At 39.5% G+C, this 23,263-nt stretch overlaps 1 protein-coding gene across 2 annotated transcripts in view; it reads left to right on the top strand.

Moving 5' to 3' along the window:
* edar (ectodysplasin A receptor) overlaps window positions 1-22,808 on the top strand; it is a 57,331-nt gene extending 34,523 nt beyond the window's left edge. For both annotated transcript variants that reach the window (XM_084123424.1, XM_084123423.1), the window contains exons 4-12: window positions 354-535; window positions 4,177-4,262; window positions 7,789-7,872; window positions 9,114-9,239; window positions 10,236-10,310; window positions 14,720-14,792; window positions 17,699-17,885; window positions 19,617-19,677; window positions 21,063-22,808. In XM_084123424.1, coding sequence (XP_083979550.1) covers window positions 354-535; window positions 4,177-4,262; window positions 7,789-7,872; window positions 9,114-9,239; window positions 10,236-10,310; window positions 14,720-14,792; window positions 17,699-17,885; window positions 19,617-19,677; window positions 21,063-21,406 — 1,218 coding nt within the window. In that variant the 3' untranslated portion in view covers window positions 21,407-22,808. The remainder of the gene's footprint in view (window positions 1-353; window positions 536-4,176; window positions 4,263-7,788; window positions 7,873-9,113; window positions 9,240-10,235; window positions 10,311-14,719; window positions 14,793-17,698; window positions 17,886-19,616; window positions 19,678-21,062) is intronic.
* The last annotated feature ends 455 nt before the right edge of the window (window positions 22,809-23,263 follow it).

The following is a 23,263-nucleotide window of genomic DNA, read 5'->3' as shown; positions in this document are numbered from 1 at the left end:
TGTGAGGATTTGATGAATCATGCGAGGTGATTTACTATAGTTTGCTCTCGTCAGTTTACTGGTATTTACACCATTATTTACCAGCCAAAAAAAGCCTGTCTCAAACCAGACGCTAATGTGCGCTGCTCTCGGTAGATTGTGTTGGTCATTATGGAGATGATCCGGCTGCGTCTGTTCTTTAACTTGAGCAGAACCTTTCACTCCCGTCGGCGCTTTTATGGGATTTCGCTCTGTTTAGTAAATCTGGCCCTTCATGTCTTTTAAACCCCTGTAGTGACACAGATCAGGTCTGCGGATCTTCACGCATGAGTTCTGCTGATTTGATCAGGTGTGTGTGTGTGTGTGTGTTTCAGAGCTGTGGTTACGGCACGAAGGACGACGAGTATTCCTGCGTGGCGTGTCCGGCTGGGAAGTTCTCCAAAGGGAAGTATGAGATCTGCCGTCGGCACAAAGACTGCGACTCGCTGTACCGGGCCACGGTGCTGACCACGGGCACGCTGGAGAGCGACGCGGAGTGCGGACCGTGTTTACCGGGGTAAGAGACGTCATGAGTGTGTTTGACTGCTTCAGTGGCGTTGGTTCCGGAAGTGTTTTTCACATTCATTTCTTCCATAGGGATTTCAGGAAAGTCTAAAGTGTTACAAGCCTTGAGCCGAACTAATCACAACATTACAAACTCTGATGTGAAGCAAAGAAGTATTTGAAAATCGCACACACACATGCTCATTTACACAAACGCTCACTCACACACACACACACACACACGCTCACTCACACACACTCACTCACACTCACTCAAGCTCATTTACACACACACACTCACTCACTCACTCACACACACACACACACACACACACACACACACGCTCACTCACACACACTCACTCACACACACACACGCTCACTCACACACACACACGCTCACTCACACACACACGCTCACACACACGCTCACACTCACACATACACGCTCACTCACACACGCTCACTCACTCACACATGCTCACACACACACGCTCACTCACACACGCTCACTCACACACGCTCACACACACGCTCACACACACGCTCACTCACACGCTCACTCACACGCTCACGCTCGCTCACACACGCACGCTCACTCACGCACGCTCACTCACACGCTCACACACACGCTAACACACGCTCACACACACGCTCACGCTCACTCACACACGCTCACACACACACACACGCTCACACACACACACGCTAACACACACACACGCTAACACACACACACGCTAACACACACGCACACGCTCACTCACACACGCTCACTCACACACGCTCACTCACACACGCTCACTCACACACGCTCACTCACACACGCTCACACACGCTCACTCACACACGCTCACTCACACACGCTCACTCACACACGCTCACTCACACACGCTCACACACGCTCACTCACACACGCTCGCTCACACACGCTCGCTCACACACGCTCACTCACACACGCTCACTCACACACGCTCACTCACACACGCTCACACACACACGCTCACACACACACGCTCACTCACACACGCTCACACACACACGCTCACACACACACACGCTCACACACACACGCTCACACACACACGCTCACTCACACACGCTCACACACACACACGCTCACACACACACGCTCACTCACACACGCTCACTCACACACGCTCACACACACACGCTCACACACACACGCTCACACACACACGCTCACACACACACGCTCACTCACACACGCTCACACACACACACGCTCACTCACACACGCTCACTCACACACGCTCACTCACACACGCTCACTCACACACGCTCACTCACACACGCTCACACACACACGCTCACACACACACGCTCACTCACACACGCTCACACACACACACGCTCACGCTCACTCACACACGCTCACTCACACACACGCTCACACATACACGCTCACACACACACACGCTCACGCTCACACACACACGCTCACTCACACACACACATGTGACGGCTTCACGCTGCTGTAGCCACTTAAAATGGAAGGTCTGGTTTCAATTGGCTTCAATGTAAATATACAAAGTGCAGCTTTTTAAAAGCACATTATTGAGTGTGTTTAACAGACTCTGTAGGACGCCTCAGGAAGTCTCGCCGGCTCTGTTTTCTGGGACGTAAAGTCTGATAGTGGGACATTTCCTTTGAGATTGTCCCGCATGATGGCTTTGATCAGAGTGTGTGCTGGTCTGATTCTGAAGGCCATTGATGTGTGTTTCGTGTCTGAGGGCATCAGTGGCGTCTCGGCTCACTTCAGATAAGACAAGAGTTCGAGAACTAATCTAATCGAGAACTCCGTCGTGTTGTTTTCTCTTTTCTGTCAGTTGTTCTCAGACTCATCTAGTCTTTACATATTAAATGCATATGTGAATAAACTCCAGTTATTGAAAGTATTCCTGTGAGGTCAGACGCATGTGATGCTATTCATTAGTTGCTCTCGTTTATCGGCTTCAATATTAAAGGCATATTCGTGCAAACCTGTATGACTTTCTCTGAAGAATGTTGGAAACAGTTTCGGTTCCCATTGACTTCCATTATATGGACTAAAAATACAATGGAAGTCAATGGGAACCAAAACTCTCTTTTGTGTTGAGCAGAAAAACAGAAAGTCGTACGGGTTTGATAACTCAATAACTGAAGGCAGAATGAGGATTTCTGGGTGGACTGTCCCTTTAAGATCATTCACCTTTTTTAAACTTTTAGTCACTTCATGTTTTTAATGAAAACCACATCCTTAAATAGATGTTTATTTATAGGTAATTTAATTATTAACTGATATGTTCCACATAATTCCTTAATTTAAACTTGTCAATCATATTGTTGCTCTTTAGTGAAGTGATTGGCTCTATATCTGTGATTGACGTACACATCTCTGTTCTCGCATATTAATATCTCGTATTGTTAAAGCTGCTCATTAATGTGTTTTGGATGTTAAGATTCTTTCTGGTGTCTCAGTTTAATGTTCAGAGTCTCTAGAAGTGAGTCACTGGTGGTTAGAAATCTATGCAATGCAGCTTTTTTATTTATATAGAATAAGGGCCCTATCTTGCATCCAGCACAATTGACTTTGTACAGCGACGCATGTATCATTCCTATTTTGCACCCGACGCACAGCAGACTTTTCCCTCCACAGACGCACGTCGGTAAATTAGGGAATGAACTTGCGCTCCCGGGGGCGGTTCAGCGAAAAGAGGAGGCGTGTTCCGGCGCAAACGTTCCCTGGTGCTATTTTGCAGTTTCAGAAAACAATTCCGCCACAGAAACCTCGTCTAAAGTCAGTGTGTTATTCAGATGCTATTTTAAGGGCGCATGCTTGGCCATAATGTAGCGTGCACAACACACACACACTTTGCTTCTCTAATCTACACAGACGCAGCAGTTCACATTTTTGCAAACCATACATAATTACAAGGAAAAATATTACCGCATGAGGGAAATCATTGTGGTGTCCATGAAGATGTGAAAAAATAGGCATAAATCTAGATTACACCCAAATTATCATACGCCTGTTTAACCGGAGCTAATTTGGGTGTGTTTCTCCATCCCCATCGTCACTTCTGTGTGTTTTACGGCCCTGACGAGAACGTCGGTCTCCTCGGCTGTGAACCGCTCCTGGCAAATCCGCCGTTATAATAGCAATCCGCCATGGAACAAGCGCGCCTGCTCTTAAAGGGAATGTGAGATGATGCTCTGATTGGTTTATTTCACGTTACGCCCAAACCACACCTATGAGTAATGAAGCTGCTTCAGACCAACACATTTTAGATTTGCGTCGGGCGCAAGAGTCATTTATCCCGCGGGTATAATTGATACTTGCGTTAGATCGTTAAAATAGGGCCCTCTATCTATCTATCTATCTATCTATCTATCTATCTATCTATCTATCTATCTATCTATCTATCTATCTATCTATCTATCTGTCTATCTATCTATCTGTCTATCTGTCTGTCTATCTATCTATATTTCTATCTTATCTATCTGTCTGTCTGTCTGTCTGTCTGAATAACTCTTGTGTATTGTGATGTGCTACAGTGATGAACGTGTCCTGCCTAAACCTTACACTAATTCTGTGTTTCTTTAGAAACGAACAGCAGTTTATCGAGTTCATGTAAACCTCTTCTCCTTCAGGTACTACATACTGGAAAACCGGCCTCGAAACATCTACGGCATGGTGTGTCATTCCTGTCAAAACGCTCCACGCAACATCAAAGAGTGTGAGTGTCCTTCATCATTATTCATCATCATCATCATCTCCACCTGTCTCCTGTTTGCATAAACACAGAATTAACTCTTACATTCCTCACTGCAAAAAATGCTTTTCTTACTTAGTATTTTTGTCTTGTTTCCAGTCCAAATATCTAAAAATTCTTAAATCAAGATGCATTTACTAGATGAGTAAAATAACATAAGATGTTATGCCCTGTTTTCCGGGGGAATTAATCAAAATTAAGTGAGTTAATGCTTAAAAAATAAAAGCAAAATCATCTGCCAATGGGGTAAGAAAATTTTTTAAATTAAAATTATTTTTCTTACCCCATTGGCAGATAATTTAGCTTTTTCCACCAGAAAACAGTACATAATATCTTATGTTATTTTACTCATCTAGTAAATGCATCTTGATTTAAGAATTTGTAGATATTTGGACTGGAAACAAGACAAAAATACTAAGAAAAGCATTTTTTTTTTTTTTTGCAGTGCTGCTCTGGTTTGCCGTACACAGAATACTAAACCCAAACCAAACCAAACCGAACCAAAACCAGAGTTCCCAGAGTTCCTTTAATGAAAGAAATATCAGGTCATCAATAAAGAGTCCGCCTGGAGTCCATCAGCGAGCGCGTTTGCGGTGCATGAATATTTTTAAGATTTATTTTCCTTCCCTTGGCCTTGGTTTAGTGTTTGGCAGATCGTTCATAACATGGTTGACTCACTGATTAACAGCGCATACCTGAAGCAGTGAGTGAATGGAACAAACCGCAGGCGCGCAGTGACAGAAGCGTTCGCGACCCGCGCAAAACATCCAGATTTAAGGTCGTTTAATCCGCTAAAACATTACAGAAAGTAGCAGCGAGTATTTTTCATTGCTGAATTAGTGCAGTAAATAATGACGTCTGGTTTCCATTCTAGGTTTTTGGGGTTTGATTTTATTTAGGATAAAAAGTCATCGTTTGCGGAAGAGAGGGAACAAATTAACTCCAGGTTTCACCGACGGAGAGAGAGCCAGGCTTTTTATTGTTTTGTTTTGCTAATTTCTTTTCTTTTTTTTATATATCGCAGTTTGTTCTCCACCAGATTTCGGACTTGTTGCACTGCAAGTCTGTGATGTTTCTTCAGAAAAGGAGGAAAAGAGAATTAAACTGAATGAAACCTTATTGTAAAGTGATGCAATTAATGAAAAACAAATAATCATCTTGTTTTCCTGCATATCTAAACATTCTTACATTACAAGAAAAATATTTGTGAATGGAGTAAGAAAAATAATCTTGTTTTCCCTTTGAATTACGTTTATTTTTATAACCTATTTTATTCTTGTTTTAATCTTAAACTTACTTAATTGTAATGATTTTGAATATCATCGGTCATTTTGCTTCTCCAGTAAATGTGTCTTGATTTAAGAATGTTTTGATATTTGTACTGGAAAACAAGACCGAAACACTGAGGAAGAACATCATTTATTGCAGTGCATTAACAAATAACTTTTGTTTTTAAAGATGCATTAGTAAACGTTGAGATTAACATTAACTAAGGTTAATAAATGCTGTAGAAGTGTTGTTCATTGTTAGTTCATGTTAACTAACTAATTTTAAAAATGTAAAGTATTGTAAAGTGTTACCAATATTTGTAAAATATCAAATCATGCACTGTAAAAAAAAAAAAAAAAAAATTGCTTCGATTAGTTATCACAACTTAAAATTTAACATAATAATGATTAATAATGTGTTGTTTCAACTTAAAGTGTTTGTGCTTGACTTAAAATTTTAAGTTTAGTTCACTTCAGTTTAGTTTAGTTGGATATTTCAACAGATTTTAAGTCAAGCACAAACACTTTAAGTTGAAACAACACATTATCAGTTGTTTTGCACACACAGTGTGTAAATGTGAGAGCTGAAATGTTTTTTTTTTAACATCTTTGTGAAACACGTCTGCGCCGGTCCTGGGGTTTTTGCTGCCTCTTTAATTGTTTTCTATATTGTGTGGTGACAGAAATTAAGTAGGTGGGAATGATATTTAATTAAAAAAAAAAAAAAGGTAACAAACGGGCCTTTTAAAGCTCTGAAACTATGCAGAGAGTCGCTCGGGTGAAGACATGCTCACACTCGCCAGGTAATCTGCAAATTATGCTCGCCCGCAGCGCAGGTTGTGTCCAATAATTAAGAGTTTTGAGGAAATAAAAAGATTATTAACTTGCTGCTGCTTGCTTTGCACATGAGTGAGACTCATGCGTTCTCCGTCCACCAGCGGACCTCACACACGCCGACATGTGATTCCAATAAAAGCGCATAAAGTCTCTGTTAGCATCGCATGTTTTGCTGTTCTCAGTCGCCGGTCACGTATAATGCGATCGAGCTGAAACCGACTGATCATGTGCATTTAAAAAGACAAGATGGGCTTTATTTAATGATGTTGTTGAGTGATGTTTCTCCTGTGACATCAGATTTATAATGTATTCTAATGAACAGCCCTAGAGCCGTAATAATGAGCAAGTCAGACCTCAGCTTTCTGCCAAATGACTGATCGGCTTTCAGCGAACCGTCCTTACGGCATTTATTTCATTTACAATGTGTTTGACACTCTCAATGAGAAAGAAATAAGCAAAGACGTCAAACATATGAGAACTTTGACAAATTGTGCTGTTCGTGTGGGAGCTGTTTGCTTTTCAGATCAGCTGGTCATAATTAAATCAATACTTTGAGCAACTCGTGGAGCTGAAAAAAGTAGATTAAAACACTTTTGAAGAGGCAGATTTGTGTTTGAGACCATTAAGACGGTTAGTGTGCCATATTTAATGTTGGATTGTTATACAGTAAATGTCATGCTGAATCAAATTATACTCTATCCACTTAAAGTGAAGAAAAATGTTCAACCATAGTAAAGAATGTCGTCACATCATGAAAAATTTGTCCTGAAAGATTTTACTGACTGAAATGAAAGCCATACACTATATTTCTTAACATTGTCACTTAAATGATGGTTAATGAGTGTTTTTGGTTAAAAAAAATATTAAACACATCCGACTCTTTGACAACCGATCGTATCTTCATTGATGCTTACTAGAAAAAAATGGGCGACATTTAAATCTCTTAATAAAACAAAACAAAACCGGACGACATTTAAATCTCTTAATAAAACTAAACAAAACCGGACAACATTTAAATCTCTTACTACAAAACAAAACCGGACGACATTTAAATCTCTTAATAAAACAAAACAAAACCGGACGACATTTAAATCTCTTAATAAAACAAAACAAAACCGGACGACATTTAAATCTCTTAATAAAACAAAACAAAACCGGACGACATTTAAATCTCTTAATAAAACAAAACAAAACCGGACGACATTTAAATCTGGCTCTATGCTAAAGCACTAAGGCATTATAGACGTAACAGTTTACATTTCTGTAAAGCTACTTTGAAAGCTTGTGTCTTTCTTTGACAGCTCTAGATCAGCCAGTGTCAGGACTGACTCTTTATCAAACGAATGTGATGTTATTGAACCTGTAACACTCTTGTTGTTTTAAAGGCCTGCGATCCACTCCACCATCATCAGGTCAAGCTCCCAGTGTGTCGTCCAGCAGCACCACTGTATTCCAGCAGCCGGAGAAAGGTAAAGGCATGCTGGGAAATTACTGATCACATGATCTCCGATGACATGGGTCGTTCTGTTTTATATAAATGTAGCAGATTTAAAGGGGTGGTTGATTATGATTTCACTTTTCTAACTTTAGTTAGTGTGTAATGTTGCTGTTTGATCATAAAACAACATCTGCAAAGTTACAACGCTTAAAGTTCAAAGCAAAGGGAGATATTTGCTTTTAAAGAAATCACTTTTTAAGGACTACAACAAACGGCTGGTAGAGACTACATGACATTCCTCAGTGACATCACAAACCCTAAAATTTACATAAACCCCGCCCCCGGAACACAATTTAATAGATTATCATAACAGAATATGCTAATCAATGACTAGAAGATAACTACACATAAGCTTTATAAATTCACCAACTAACCATTCAGAAATGTTGTATTCTACATGTTGTCACCTCTTCTTGAGTCTCTCCATCTTTGTCTCCGCCCCCTGTGCCGGGAGCAGCAGCTCATTTGCATTTAAAGGGACAGACACAAAAACGGTGTGTTTTTGCTCACCCTCAAACTAAAGTGACAATTTTAACATGCTATATAAAAATATCTGTGGGGTATTTTGAGCTAAAACTTCACACACACACTCTGGGGACATCAGAGACTTATTTTACATCTTGTGAAAAGGGTATTATACCACCCCTTTAAAATCACTGTAACATACAGCCTAATAGCTTTAAAGGTGCACTGTGTAATTTTTAGCGGCATCTAGTGGTGAGGTTGTGAATTGCACCCAACAGAAGTTACGGTGGCTGACAGGAAAATATATCGTCGTCTGAGACGGCAGAGAGTAGCCAGTCAAACACTGAGGTTTCTTTACAAAGATAAATTAAGAAATGATGTTTACTTAATTATTCAGTAAAACAATATATTATTGCAAATATTATCGTTACTTGTTCATCATTGTGTCAGTGTTTTATTCGCTGACTTTAGCTAGCTTCTTTACACGAAGAACAACACAGTGACGAACCATCGCGGTGTGTGTAAATGCCTCATTCTAAGGTAATAAAAACACAACGGTTCATTATGTAAGGTCTTTACACACCACTGAAAACATAGTTATGTATATGATATTGCATTTCTGTCAACAGATCCTCCTAAATATTGCACAATGCACCTTTAATAAAGCAGCTGCAACATTCAGTATTGATAATAGCATCAGAATAAACAATAATTTAGAACTACATCGAATCTTTTACTGTGTTCCAGATCCAACAGGACAAGGTCATCTCGCAACGGCCCTCATCATCGCAATGTCCACCATCTTCATCATGGCGATCGCTATAGTGATGATCATAATGTTCTACATCCTGAAGGCCAAACCCAGCGGACAAGGTTAGATCGCTAAACTCAATCATACAGTTCACCCAGTGCAGAGGAAATGCACTGTGAAAAATCAGTTCATTAACTGAAATAATGTTATTTTACTAAATTACTAAAATCTCTTTTTACCTTTGTAATATCGACTGACAACCACATGATGAATCAAAGTTGCAATAAACATTAATTTAACAACATAATATGTATAATAAAACCTTAATGTACATAACTGATGAGAAGAAAGTTATTTCAATCAAAAAAATCTAATGTGACCTGTGCATTTAACAATATTTTACTGTAAAATTACATGAAATGTCCCATTAGATCTAATACAGTTTTTCACTTTATACAGTGTAGTGAGGAAACTTACCGTTAACTAATTATCAGTCTTTTAAATTACGATTATTACAGTGTAAAATTTGGCTTTTCAAAACATTTGCTTCGCTTGAAAGCAGCTTCACGGTAATAAACGTGTGAGAAACAAATATGAGACAAATTAAAGCTCTAAAAAGACAATTCAACAATTGTGACAAAACAAAATGTCATTATTTAGTGCGTTTCTCCTCTCGAATCCATCATGAATCTGTGTGTGAGCGTTTGTGTGAGTGTGTGTGTGAGCATGTTTGTGTGTGTGTGAGTGTGTATGTGTGAGTGAGCATGTGTGTACATGTGAGTGTGTGAGTGTGTATGTGTGAGCATGTGTGTACATGTGTGTGTGTGTGTGTGTGTGAGAGTGTGTGTGAGTGTGCGTGTGTGTGAGTATGTGTGTGTGTGAGCGTGTGTGTGTGAGCGTGTGTGAGTGTGTGTGTGTGTGTGTGTGTGTGTGTGTGTCTCAACGTTCCTCATAAATGATGTGTGGTGTTCATCCACAGGGAAACTCTGACCACAGTTTGAGGCTTTCTGCTCGACATTTACTTGATCATTGCCATATTTCAAAGTCTTTCTTATTGCTCCAGTCGTTTAATGAACAACAGTGTGTTGTGGAGCTAACCAAACACGTTTGTTTCCCAGCATGCTGCTCTGGACAAATAATAAAGACTGTGGAAGCCCAAACAAACAAGCAGGAGGAGAAGAAAGAGGTTCAAGGTGAGAGAACACTCCGGGCGACATCTTTAGGTGTTAAACTGCTAAAATAACATTTCCTGCTTGAATGTTGATTATTCTCCTCATATTCTCCATTGTTGCGGCTCCTCTCTTCCCAGTCTGTCAGTAACGCTCTGTTTACTTCCTGTCTCTATGAAGCCCCTCCCTCCGAAAAGCACACTGTGCTCTGATTGGTCGGCTGGATCAGTGTGTTGTGATTGGTCGAGCGCTTCGAGCGTGTTTGGGAAATGTCCCGCCCCTTACCATAACCTCCAGTTTCAACCATAGACTGTAAATAAATAAGGATGTATTGTGTGTGACGTCACCCGTGGGTTTCTGAAGAGCATTTTTGAAGCCCAAAGTGGGCGAAGCCAGCCGTCGCCATCTTGGCAGCGCATCACTCTCGGATAACAGAAAATGTGCAGCGAGGCGGATTAGCTGAGGTGACGTGACGCTAACAGACAGCAGACAAACGTCTAGTAGTGATATCAGCGGCAATCCACCTGTCACTCAAGTGGCCACGCCCTTAATTATGCACAATTTAGGCTTAATATAATTTAAACGGATGAGTTATAAAAAAAAATTCACCCCCCTCACAGTCGTCATGAAGGATAAAATTAGCTATATAGACCAAAACCACTTTTTGCACCAGGCTGTAAACACACTTTTTTCTGCTGTAAAGTTGAGCATTTTAACATGAGGGTCTATGAGATTGAGTCTCTTTTGCAGCCGGTCTCTAGTGGCCAGTCGATGAACTGCAGTTTAAGTCACTTCAGTGTTGGATTCAAGAGAGAGACTGGAAGATTGCCGCTTGGTTTCAACCACAGACTGTAAAAAATATGGACAAAGCGCCTGTGACGTCACCCATAGACTTTCTGAAGAACGAGTTTGAAGCCGTTTATGGGGGGTATGGGCGGCGCCATCTTGGAAAATCCTAACCCCGCGCGCGTCACTCAGCTCGCTCTGCTACTCCGGTTATCTCTGTGTATATTTTAGGCAACGAAATATGTTATAAAACACCATACTAACTCTTTTCGTTTTCATTTAAAGAAATCTTAAACATTATAGCCACACAAATGTGGTTCAGGCAACGCGTATTGATTATATTCACTGCACATAACGTTTGCCTATTTATAAAAAAAAACAAAATATAAAACACAAACCTGCCTCTTTTCGTTTTAAATATAATATAAAAATATTAAACATTTTAATATGGTCCAGGCAATATGTGCATTTGTACTAAACAACAGATTTTGCAGTAAACAACATTACAGATCATCTTCGTTGTATTAAAACTCAACCCAGTCTCTTTTTGTTAAATTTCAGTTTTATCAATATTAGCTATTATAAAAGTATAAGTAAAAGGTACAAGAAGCTATACAAATAAAGCAAACAATTCAGTCAAACATACAAAGTCAGCGCTCGATCTAGTCTAACCATACAACGGTAAAGTTAAATAGCTTATAAAGTTATGAAACTTCCCCTCAGCCAAAACGATTGGCCAGGGAACAAATTATAGATTCACGAGACCAAAAATCGCCCGTTAGATATAGACAAGACGAATTATATCTCATGTTTAACCACTACAGAGACGCCAGAGACAGCGGCAAACCTCAGAACGACTAGCCGAGGAAAGGCTGCTCCAGGCGGGGTACATGAGCGCCGAGCGCCCGGTCATCGCTGGATCTCACAACTGAATACAATATTCATAAATCTTTAAATAAACCACAGATTTGAGCTTTAAACAACTACATTCTCGCCTGAAAAACTCTTAAAACTACATTTCATGATACAGAAACAGTAGTATTATATTTAAAAAATGGCGCTTCTTATGTTGTCATTCTCCTTGGCGCAGCCTAAGCTGTCAATCAAGCTGTCAATCAAAGTTAACCACGCCCTTATTTGTCATACATTTTATATCTAAATACAATCTAAACTAACGAGTTAGAAAAAAATTCACAGCCCTCACAGTTGTCAGGCACTCGGAAGCTATCGAAAAATACAATAAAAATCCATGGGACCAACCTGTAAAAACATGAATTTATGCTGTGAAAACGGACATTTTAACATGGGGTCTATGGACATTTGCTCCCTTTTAATTATTTAATTATTTAAATGAGGAATATTGTGACGTGTTCGTTCTGGAAGAAACTCAAGACTACAATGGAGGTGTTTCAGAAACACTGACACTGATATAGAGAAGAACTCCCTTTTTCCTGCTCAAACTGCAACATTCCAGACTAAAGACAGATGAACATGCAGAACAGGAGCGCTTTAAGAGGATCTGACGGGTCGAGGTGAACGCTCATCAGACCTCCAGCGCTCATAATGGAGGGATCATCAGGAATGTTGCGTTCTCGCTGACGGCACTGAATGTTTTCAACACGTCTCTACATTCATCCTGGAGAAAAACCCCTCAAAATTACATTCAGAAATGACAGTTTCACTCTCTCTCACTGCGGCTCGTTTAGTGTTCAGTCGCTCGCTCTAAAGGCCCGTTCACACCAAGGACGATCAATATAACGATAAAGAACAACAGAGTCCACTCTACAACTATTATGATAACAGCACAGAGAAACAAAATCATTGGAATCACTTTCAGAATTATTTTTTTACATTTGATGAACAATAAATAAAAACTGACAGCCAATCAGAATCCTTCCTGCTTTAAAGAGCTGGAGCATTAACGACAAACCTGAAGCTTTTAATAAACAGAACAATATGGACGCTGATATAGTTATCATCTTTATAGTTATTGTTCTCGGTGTAAACGGGCCTTAAGACGAGTTGAAATACATAGCGCACTTAAATATTATTAATAATTTGTATTATTAATATTAATGGCGAAACCAAAGTGAATAAAGAAATATAGCTATTTTAAGAAAAAATTCTAAAAATGCTTTCTCAAATCTTAAATCTCTGAATAAAAACGTCTTTTTACATTAAAAACAGCGCAGTCCAGTAAAATATGTTTATTGGAGTTTTATGCATGATTAATGAATTCTTTATGCATTATGCATTCTTAAAAATGTAAGCTGTTTACGCACTAATGCATTCAAGTTCCTAATCAGAATACAACTACATTTGCATTTAATCGCTTGTCAGACGCTGTTATCCAAAGCACTGGATCTGCTGAACTAAACTGATCTGAGCTGGAAATATAATATAACAAATAAATGCTGTGTTTTCTGCCAGTGTGAACGCTCATCTTTACAGCTCGAGCACACGAGCCGATCTTACATGTATTCCGGTATTATTATAAGTGGCTTAGCCGAGAATATCCGGTGGGAATTACCGTGGGGATAAACGCCTGTACAGTAGGTGTTCGCTCATCCTGTCTGAACCCGGATTAATGTTGAGACGTACAGTAACATTCATTCATCTGCTTTACTTTTGCTTTAATCTTTAACTTTCAGGGCTTTTAAATGTTGATATCATTCATTAGGGCTGCATGATTCATCAAAATAAAACCAGGGCTTGGTACAACTATTAAATTGCTACGGCTGCAATTTAATTTAATTTAAGAAATATATGCACTGTGTTTTTCAGAGTCAAGCACTGTTTGTTCATTTACACGCGAGCCGCTCATGATCCAATGACGTGTTCAATATATTATTTTTCTTAAATACTTTACTTTTTTTATTTTACAGTGAAATATTGCAATAGTAATATTTCCTGTTTTGTTCTTACTTAATCATTTTTATATTTTTTAATAATGATGAAAATAATAATATTTATGATGATTAGTATTATTATTATTAATAATATTATTAACATCATTATTTTTAACATGATTGTTAATATTATTAATATTATTGTTATTATGGTTATTAATTTTATGAACCTTATTTTATTGTATTATTATTATGAACATTATTATTAAGATTATTAAGATTATTATAATTAATATTATAATTAACAGTATTATTAAAATATTATTATTATTATTATTATTAACATTATTATAAATTGTTGTTGTTGTTATTATGATTATTTTATTACCATTATTATTATTATTATTATTATTATTATAAGTAACATGGTTATTATTATTATCAATATTAGAATTATCATAATTAACATTATTATTATTATTATTATTATTATTATTATTATTATTATTATTGTTATTTTATAGCCAAATTGATATACATTTTATCACAACATTTTGGCCAAATTGAGCAGCTCGACAAACAAGCAGATTTTATTTATTTATTTATTTTTCTCCAAATCATGCAGCATGATATTTTCCACCATGATATTTCATCCCTTCACATCTGTAATATTGGTTATATAGTTCTCATGGATAATATTTTGGCCCTCTTCATGTTCTTGATCTCATCTTGACAGTTTTTGAAATCTGATCTGAAATTAACGAGAGCGTCGCTGATCTTTAATCACTGTCTTTCCAGAAAACGTTGTGATCTTTGCAGAGAAGGATGAATTTGATAAGCTCAAGCCTTCATCTCCAAAACCAGTAAAGAGGTGAGTCTCACACACAGCGTCAGTGGCGCTTAAACACGGTTATTACACGCAATACACGGCTCTGTGGAATACTTGATTCTGATTGGTCAATCGCACATCCAGTTCATTAAAACTCTGATTAACATGGAAAAGATACTTTTTATCGCGCGTCACGTGTAGTTAGGACGCGGTGTAATATGTTTGCATATATTGAGGAAACATGCTAAGTTCACATACTCGTTTCTCTGAAAAACACTTTTACTCAGTTATTTTACTTTGAAATGTGCGTTTCCGTGCTGGGATGTTTGATATGGTGTATCTGTGATACTGCACGTTGCCAATTTTCAATGTCCATTGCGCTCGTTCTTGTTGTGTGTGCTCAAACTGGCGACCCGTGTGAGCGTCGAGTCTGAGGAGGCGGGAGAAACGACGATCTTCCATATTTAAAAAATTGGACTGCAGTTCCTATTTCGACCACTAGTTGTCAATCTTACAGACTGCACCTTTAAAGGCCTCGCACACACAGCCGTCGAGCCTGAGAGAATGTGCCACCGCAAGACGTGTTTGAGCAGCGACTCAGACTGGAAACATTATGTGTCTCACACACGGATGAAGTCGATGAACACAGATAAAGCCTGAGGAGATCTTCATCTTCATCTCAGACAAACACAATCAAGTGTGTGATAATTACGCGGCGGCGCAGCCAAAAACCGCCAGGTGAAAATAGTTCTAAAAATAATCATAAAAGCATAACAACACCTTTATGCCTCAAACCTTTTTTGAGGCGAAGCAGAAGCTTGAGTTAAGTAGTAAAACTGCTTTCCTGAAAACTAGAGGTGCAACAACACATCGCAATACAAATATGCAACATGTATTGTGTATAGTTCACCCAAAATGAGAAAAATGTAAGTTTACAGAGTTTTAGTGTCAGTTCTACATTAAACTACTATATAATGTTGAATATAATGTATAATAATGCAATGGGGGAATATTTGTGGGTCTGATAATACCAAATGTCTGATGTTACCAGTAAAAAGTGGCTTACATTATTTTAAATATATCCAGTCAGTGTGAAATCATATTCGTTTAAAATAATTCAGCTTCAGAATCATGAATATTGTTATTCTGGTGTCTCTATTGTCCTGTGCTTTGGGTTTCAGCACCAAGTCCAAAACTGTTCATTTACACACACAGTGTAATATCAAATTTAGCATTTTAATCACCAGTTTTACCTTTTATCATATGTCTTGGAGTATCGCAATAATATCGTATCGTGAGTTCAGTATCGTGATATGTATTAGGGTCTCGTTACACCCCTAGTGAATACTGAACGCTAGTTAAATGAGAAGTTAATAAATGTTGGTAGATGATGTAATATATGAGTAGAGCAGCAAGAGTTATAGACGTGAGAGGCGAGAGCCAAACCAGCGCCGGTATCGAGTGTCTGAAAACAATGACATTCTGTGCGCGTCTCTGAGCCGTCTTTGTGTTTGGAGGCTCTTCTGGGGAAATTTAACTGTGATCTGAAAACAACAGGCTAGTCAGAGCATATAAACCACCAAGCGTCTGAATCAGGCTCTTCCAGCAGCTTCACTCCGAGGAATAAACTCTGGTTAAACTCTGAGGACTGTCAAATAACAGTAAAATAAGAATAACTTCCTCGATCCACTACACTAGTGGCCTAAAGTGATGGTTTATTTAAAATCAACCCAGGGTCCTTTGCACCATGACCTCGAGCCAAACACCCACCAGAAGCCTTTATTCCCTTGGTTGAACATTATTAAAGTTAGAGCTTATTTAGAGATATCAGCCGGATGGCTTAGTGCAGGCGCTAATGGATCCAAGGCTGTATCTGGTAAATTACCGCACTAATAATGCCCAGAATGCACCAAACTTCTACAGTAGTACAAATAGTTTCTGCACTCATAAAACGAGGCACTGGAAAGTTTGTAAGTACATCAGGAGTTTATTTCAATAACACTTGCCTGACGGCTAATGCTACCGCTAACCCGGACGTCGACGTCACTTCAGTGGTTTGGGAAAAGCACGTAAAAGTCCTGCAGAAAGCGATCATAAGGATGTAGTGTAACGACAAATTATTTATTTTGAAGTGTTGACAACTTATTGTTAACTAATAATTGTTATAAACTGGTACTACCAACAAAATATTAGTGCATTCCTGGAACTGGGCGTCGTTACACTACATCCTTATGATCGCTTTCTGCAGGACTTTCACGGGCTTTTCCCAAATTTTTTGAAGCATCCCTTTAATGACCCTACAAGATTGATTTAACCATCAAAATATTTTAAATATGAGGGAAGAACAAAACACTGATCTTGGTTAAGGCATTTACTATATCTGACAAAATTATTTAGGAAAACAAGGCAAACTACAGCGACAGGTTTCATTTTACTATGCAAAAAAAAAAAAATTGCATTGAGAAACAAAAGGCTGAGAGGAAAAAGCAAACATTGACTACAACATTATCAGTTATTAATATCTGGTTGGTTCTCTTGATTTTGCATGCGTTCATAATTTCTTTGTATGACAGTCTGGATAAAAATGATGTCGGCACAGTTTGTAACCTCATAAAAAGAATCGAAAGCAAAGGCTAACTTTTACGTTGGGGTTGGAGCATGTCTGCCGTTAGCATGATCATGATTGATGCGCATGTGGAGCCAGACATAGACCAGGTGACCAATGCCATTCTAGATGGACTGTGAATTAAACCAATAACGTTACTCGTTGTCTGAACAAGCGCACTCCATCAGTGGTTTTGTTCTGAAGGAGAAACAAGCGTATAGTGCGGGACTCGGCCGAGACCAACAAGACGAGTCCGAGACAGTAGAAGTCCGAACGCAAGAGAACATGACGGCGTTTGAGTTCGGTCTGTGATCTGGAACACTGAAGGCTTGTTCTGTTGCAGTGAGAACGACGCGTCGTCCGAGAACGAGCAGCTCTTGAGTCGCAGCATCGACAGCGACGAGGAACAAGCGCAGGACAAGCAGGGAGCCGCCGATCTGTGCCTTCTGTCCCTGGTGCATCTGACACGAGACAAGACCTGCTCCACACACACCATCAGCAACAACAACAACTGCAGCAGAGCCACGGGGGTCAGTGCACACACACACACACACACACACACACACCATCAGCAACAACAACAACTGCAGCAGAGCCACGGGGGTCAGTGCACACACACACACACACACACCATCAGCAACAACAACAACTGCAGCAGAGCCACGGGGGTCAGTGCACACACACACACACACACACCATCAGCAACAACAACAACTGCAGCAGAGCCACGGGGGTCAGTGCACACACACACACACACACACCATCAGCAACAACAACAACTGCAGCAGAGCCACGGGGGTCAGTGCACACACACACACACACACACACACCATCAGCAACAACAACAACTGCAGCAGAGCCACGGGGGTCAGTGCACACACACACACACACACACACACACCATCAGCAACAACAACAACAACAACTGCAGCAGAGCCACGGGGGTCAGTGCACACACACACACACACACCATCAGCAACAACAACAACTGCAGCAGAGCCACGGGGGTCAGTGCACACACACACACACACACACACACCATCAGCAACAACAACAACTGCAGCAGAGCCACGGGGGTCAGTGCACACACACACACACACACCATCAGCAACAACAACAACTGCAGCAGAGCCACGGGGGTCAGTGCACACACACACACACACACACACACCATCAGCAACAACAACAACTGCAGCAGAGCCACGGGGGTCAGTGCACACACACACACACACACACACACACCATCAGCAACAACAACAACTGCAGCAGAGCCACGGGGGTCAGTGCACACACACACACACACACACACACACACACACCATCAGCAACAACAACAACTGCAGCAGAGCCACGGGGGTCAGTGCACACACACACACACACACACACACACACACACACTTTCTAGTACATCTATCTTTATGAGGACATTCATTGACACAATGCAATCTCTATCCGCTTACCCTAACCTTACCCATCACAACTAAGTGCCTAACCCGACCCCTGACCCTAAACCGACCCTTGACCTCATTATAACCTTATCCCTAAAACCAAGTCTTGACCCTCAAACAGGCCTTTAGAGGCTCTCAGAGAGTGAGGACCGGCCAACATGTCCTCACTTTACTCTCTCTGTCCTCACTCCAATGGTCTAAAACTCAAACTGGTCCTCACAAAGATAGTTGTACAAACACACACACACACACACACATCAGATCATCTAAGTTGAAATTGACATAAAATGTCAAAAATGACAGTCAAAATGGACAAATCATAATTATGACTTACTAAGTTGAAATTATGACAGTCAAAATTGACAAAAAGTAAATTATGAGAGAAGAGTCGAAACTGAGATCAAGTCTAAATTATGATAAAAAGTCATAATTGACATTAAGTTGAAATTATGAAAGTCAAAACTGAGTCATAATTATGACAAAAAATTAACATTCAAAGTCGAAATTGACTAATGATAATTATGACATGGAGTCGGTTATGAGAGTCAAAATTGAGTTAAAAATGGGAAATTATGACTGAATTTCAACTTTTTAATCTCATAATTTTGATTTACCATGGGCTTCGACAAACTCATCATTTTGACTTGCGTCCATTTTGAATTTATTATGTTGTAATTATGACTTTTGGCCAATTTTGACTTTTTGTCAATTTTGACTCTCGATAATTATGAATAAATATGTTTAGAAAACAATAAACAATAAAATCCTCTCTGTTCTCCGTCTGAATCATCCAAACATGTCCCGTTTCTGCAGATTCACAGCAGAAGGAAAAAGATCCTGGACTTGTACACGAAAGCCTGCAGTGTTGCGGAGGGTGAGTGTGTGTCTTCACTGCGACACTGCAAACACACTCACACACACTGACTACACACTTCAAAATATCACAACCCACTGGACAACTCACTCTATATTATACAATACATGAAATCATGTAGAATTCATCTAGCCACTCAGAACATTAGAAGAGAAACGAGCAAGAGTTGCTGTTGTTGGCTAAAAATTCCATTGATATGAAGTCAAATCAAATGCATTCTTTACTTTATTTATATAATAAATACATAACTCAAAATTAATTGAGTTTTGATTCAAAGGAATACTATGCTTTTGTAAAATAAACAATTCTGGTATTATTATTATTATTACTGCTAGATATATTTAAAAAATAATTTGTAAAATCATAATTTATAAATATATGATTTAAAAATAATTCAAAATGTACTATTATTATTGCTATATTTAGTAAAACAATAATAATTGTAAATTATAATTATCATTATTATTATTATTATTACTATATTTATATTTTAAAAAATTAAGGGGTTTTAAATCATATTTTTTAAGTGAGTGTAATAAAGTAAAAAAATATATAAAATAATTGTAATTACTACTACATTTATTTTTAAAAAGAAATAATAATAATAATCATTTTTAAATAATTTAATATTAAAAAGTTCTGGTTCTGTTATTATATATATTATTATTACTACACTTATTTTTTTTAAATAAAGAATAGTTCGTAAATAATAATTTTTAAAAGTGTAACAACAATAATTATGAAATAATAATAATAATTTTTGTTACTTTTGCACAATAAACAGTAAAGTGTTGGTTGAAAAAAACCTGCAGATGAATGTCTTTTCTGATGATGATGATGATGATGATGATGATGATGATGTGTTTTACTCATTGGGCCCCATTTTAACGATCTAGCGCATGATCTAAAGCTCACGGCGCAAGTGCACTTTGTGTGTGACCGATGGGAAAAATGGTCGGTGCTCCCGGCGCTGGTCTAAAAGGGTTGTCTCTATTCTCTCAGGCCCCGGTCACACCAAACACGTTTTTCAGGTTTGAAAACGCGAGGCGCACAGCACTGCCCCGATCTCACAGAACGAGCAGTGCGCTGCGTTTTTTATGTTGCTAGGCAACCACCGAAACAGCTGTCCTGTCAGTCAAGTAAACGTCAAATCAGCCTTTTATTAACTTAATTTACTTTGTGTTAACATTGTGGTAGTTACGGTTCGTTAAGTTCCTGGTAACCCGCGAGAGCACCACAAGTTTATCCTCCATCATCATCTCTCCAGGCGTTCAAAGCAACTGTAGCTTTCATCACTACAACGGAAGGCCCGCCTCTCCATTCATTCGATTGGACAGTGGGAAAAAAAGCGATTTTGATGTTGTTGTTGTTGTTGGCCCGTGCAGGTCTGAGCCCGACGGAGCTGCCGTTCGACTGTCTGGAGCGCACCAGCCGGATGCTGAGCTCCACCTACAGCGCAGATAAAGCAGTGGTGAAGACGTGGCGGCACCTGGCGGAGAGCTTCGGGCTGAAGCGGGACGAGATCGGCGGCATGAGCGACGGCATGCAGCTCTTCGACCGCGTCAGCACCGCGGGTTACAGCATCCCGGACCTGCTGACCCGCCTCGTGCAGATCCAGCGGCTGGACGCCGTCGAGACCCTGTGCTCAGACATCCTCGGGGGCCCGGAGAACAGCGGCCCTTCATCAGGACCCCAGCACACGCTGACCTCACGCTGCGCTAGTGTCTGACACACACACACACACACTCTCACACACACCCTGTGCTCAGACATCCTCAGGGGTCCGGAGAACAGCGGCCCTGCATCAGGACCCCAGCACACGCTGACCTCACGCTGCGCTAGTGTCTGACACACACACACACACAAAGAATCCCATCGTCCTGCTGCGCCAGCGTCAAAATGGACAAATCATAATTATGACATACTAAGTTGTAATTATGACAGTCGAAATTGACAAAAAGTCAATTATGAGAGAAGAGTTGAAACTGAGATGAAGTCTGAATTATAATAAAAAAGTCAACTGACATTAAGTTGAAATTATGGCAGTAAAAATTGACATTCAAAGTCGAAATTGACATACTAAAGTCGATTAACCCTGTCGTCCCACTGCGCCAGCATCTCACACACACAGACACACACACACGAAGAATCTGATCTGGACCACACCGGAACATCACGTCCTCTTCAGACACATGGACATTCAACCGGCCAGTTTGTTTCTGACTGAAGTGGACGTTCAGTGACGCTACAAGAGTGTGTGTGTTGAGTTTCTGACCCACATCTGAACTCGCCGAATCTGCTTCAGTTTCTGCTCAATCACAATATGGACTCAATGAACTGCATGTCAGACTGACACAAACATAAATCTGTGGAACGGTGTGTGTGTGAGAGAGAGTGTATGTGTGTGAGAGAGTGAGCGTGTGTGTGTGAGTGTGTGTGTCCTGCGGCTAGCCGCTGCTGCTGGGACTAATTGTCTGGAATTGGAGGTTTATGACTCAAAGTGCCTGTGATTTCCAGCACCTCATTAACTAATAATCCAAACCGAAAAGCCATAAAGTGTGTATGGGAAGCCGAGGCGGCTGTATAAAAGTTTAACTGCATGCGAAAGGTAGAAACCAGGGGAAAAGTCTCCGGTGAGCCGCGGGTGACCCTGTCTTAATGATCTGCCACTCTGTAACATGTTTAATTACTTTGTGCCATTATATGCCTGCTTAACGTGTTCCACACAGCTCATGTCCTTCACTTAATCACTCGGACAGTTATAATTAGACATTTTGTAGGAAATTCAACTGTTGTTTGGATGTCAGAAATGGAGCAGGACTCCAGTTTCCCAGAGAATCACCTTCATATTCATGCATCACGGTTAGACTTCTTAGTTGTTTCATCATGTTTGTTGTTTCCCCTTCCTCATGACCCACAGTTAAATATATATACTGTATACAGTATCAACAAACACGTTTTATTTTATATTAAACCTTCCCGCCACGTCAACCTCATCAACACGTTTATGGCAGAGCACCTGGATCAATGCAACAAATACAACCATTCAAGTGTATATATAACTTATTATTGTACATATGCACCATGTATAGAAGTATCAATGTAGAAATAAAATGAGAAAAGTATATCATAATAATGTTGTCCATTATTATTCTGTTATACATGTAATATTGAACTGTTTTCAGAAGCTCAAAATCAGATTGAAAACTTCCTAAAGTACTTAAAGTACTGTTGGTGTTTTTTGTTGTTGTTTTAGATGTACAGTAATGGCCAAAAGTGATGTCCGGAGGGTATATTTGTTTTTAATGAACATATATACAAGTTAAACCATCATAACTTTATATTTTTAAACACTTGAAATATGAGGGAAGAACAAAATACCTTGGATAAAATACCTTTATCTGACAAAATTATTTGGGCAAATTACAGCTAAAATCGATAGAAAAACAAAAAGCAAACATTGACTACAACATACAGTAATCACTTATTAATGAGTTCATAATTTCTTTGCATGACATCCTGGATGAAAATGATGTTGGCACGTTTCAGTGCATCTTTAACATTTTTAATATCTGAATAAAGGTTA

Source organism: Abramis brama (assembly GCF_963993115.1).
Source record: "Abramis brama genome assembly, chromosome: 8".
Classification (NCBI taxonomy): Eukaryota; Metazoa; Chordata; class Actinopteri; order Cypriniformes; family Leuciscidae; genus Abramis; species Abramis brama.
The sequence above is the reverse complement of the archived record's forward strand: the minus strand, read 5'-3'. Positions and strand labels throughout refer to the sequence as shown.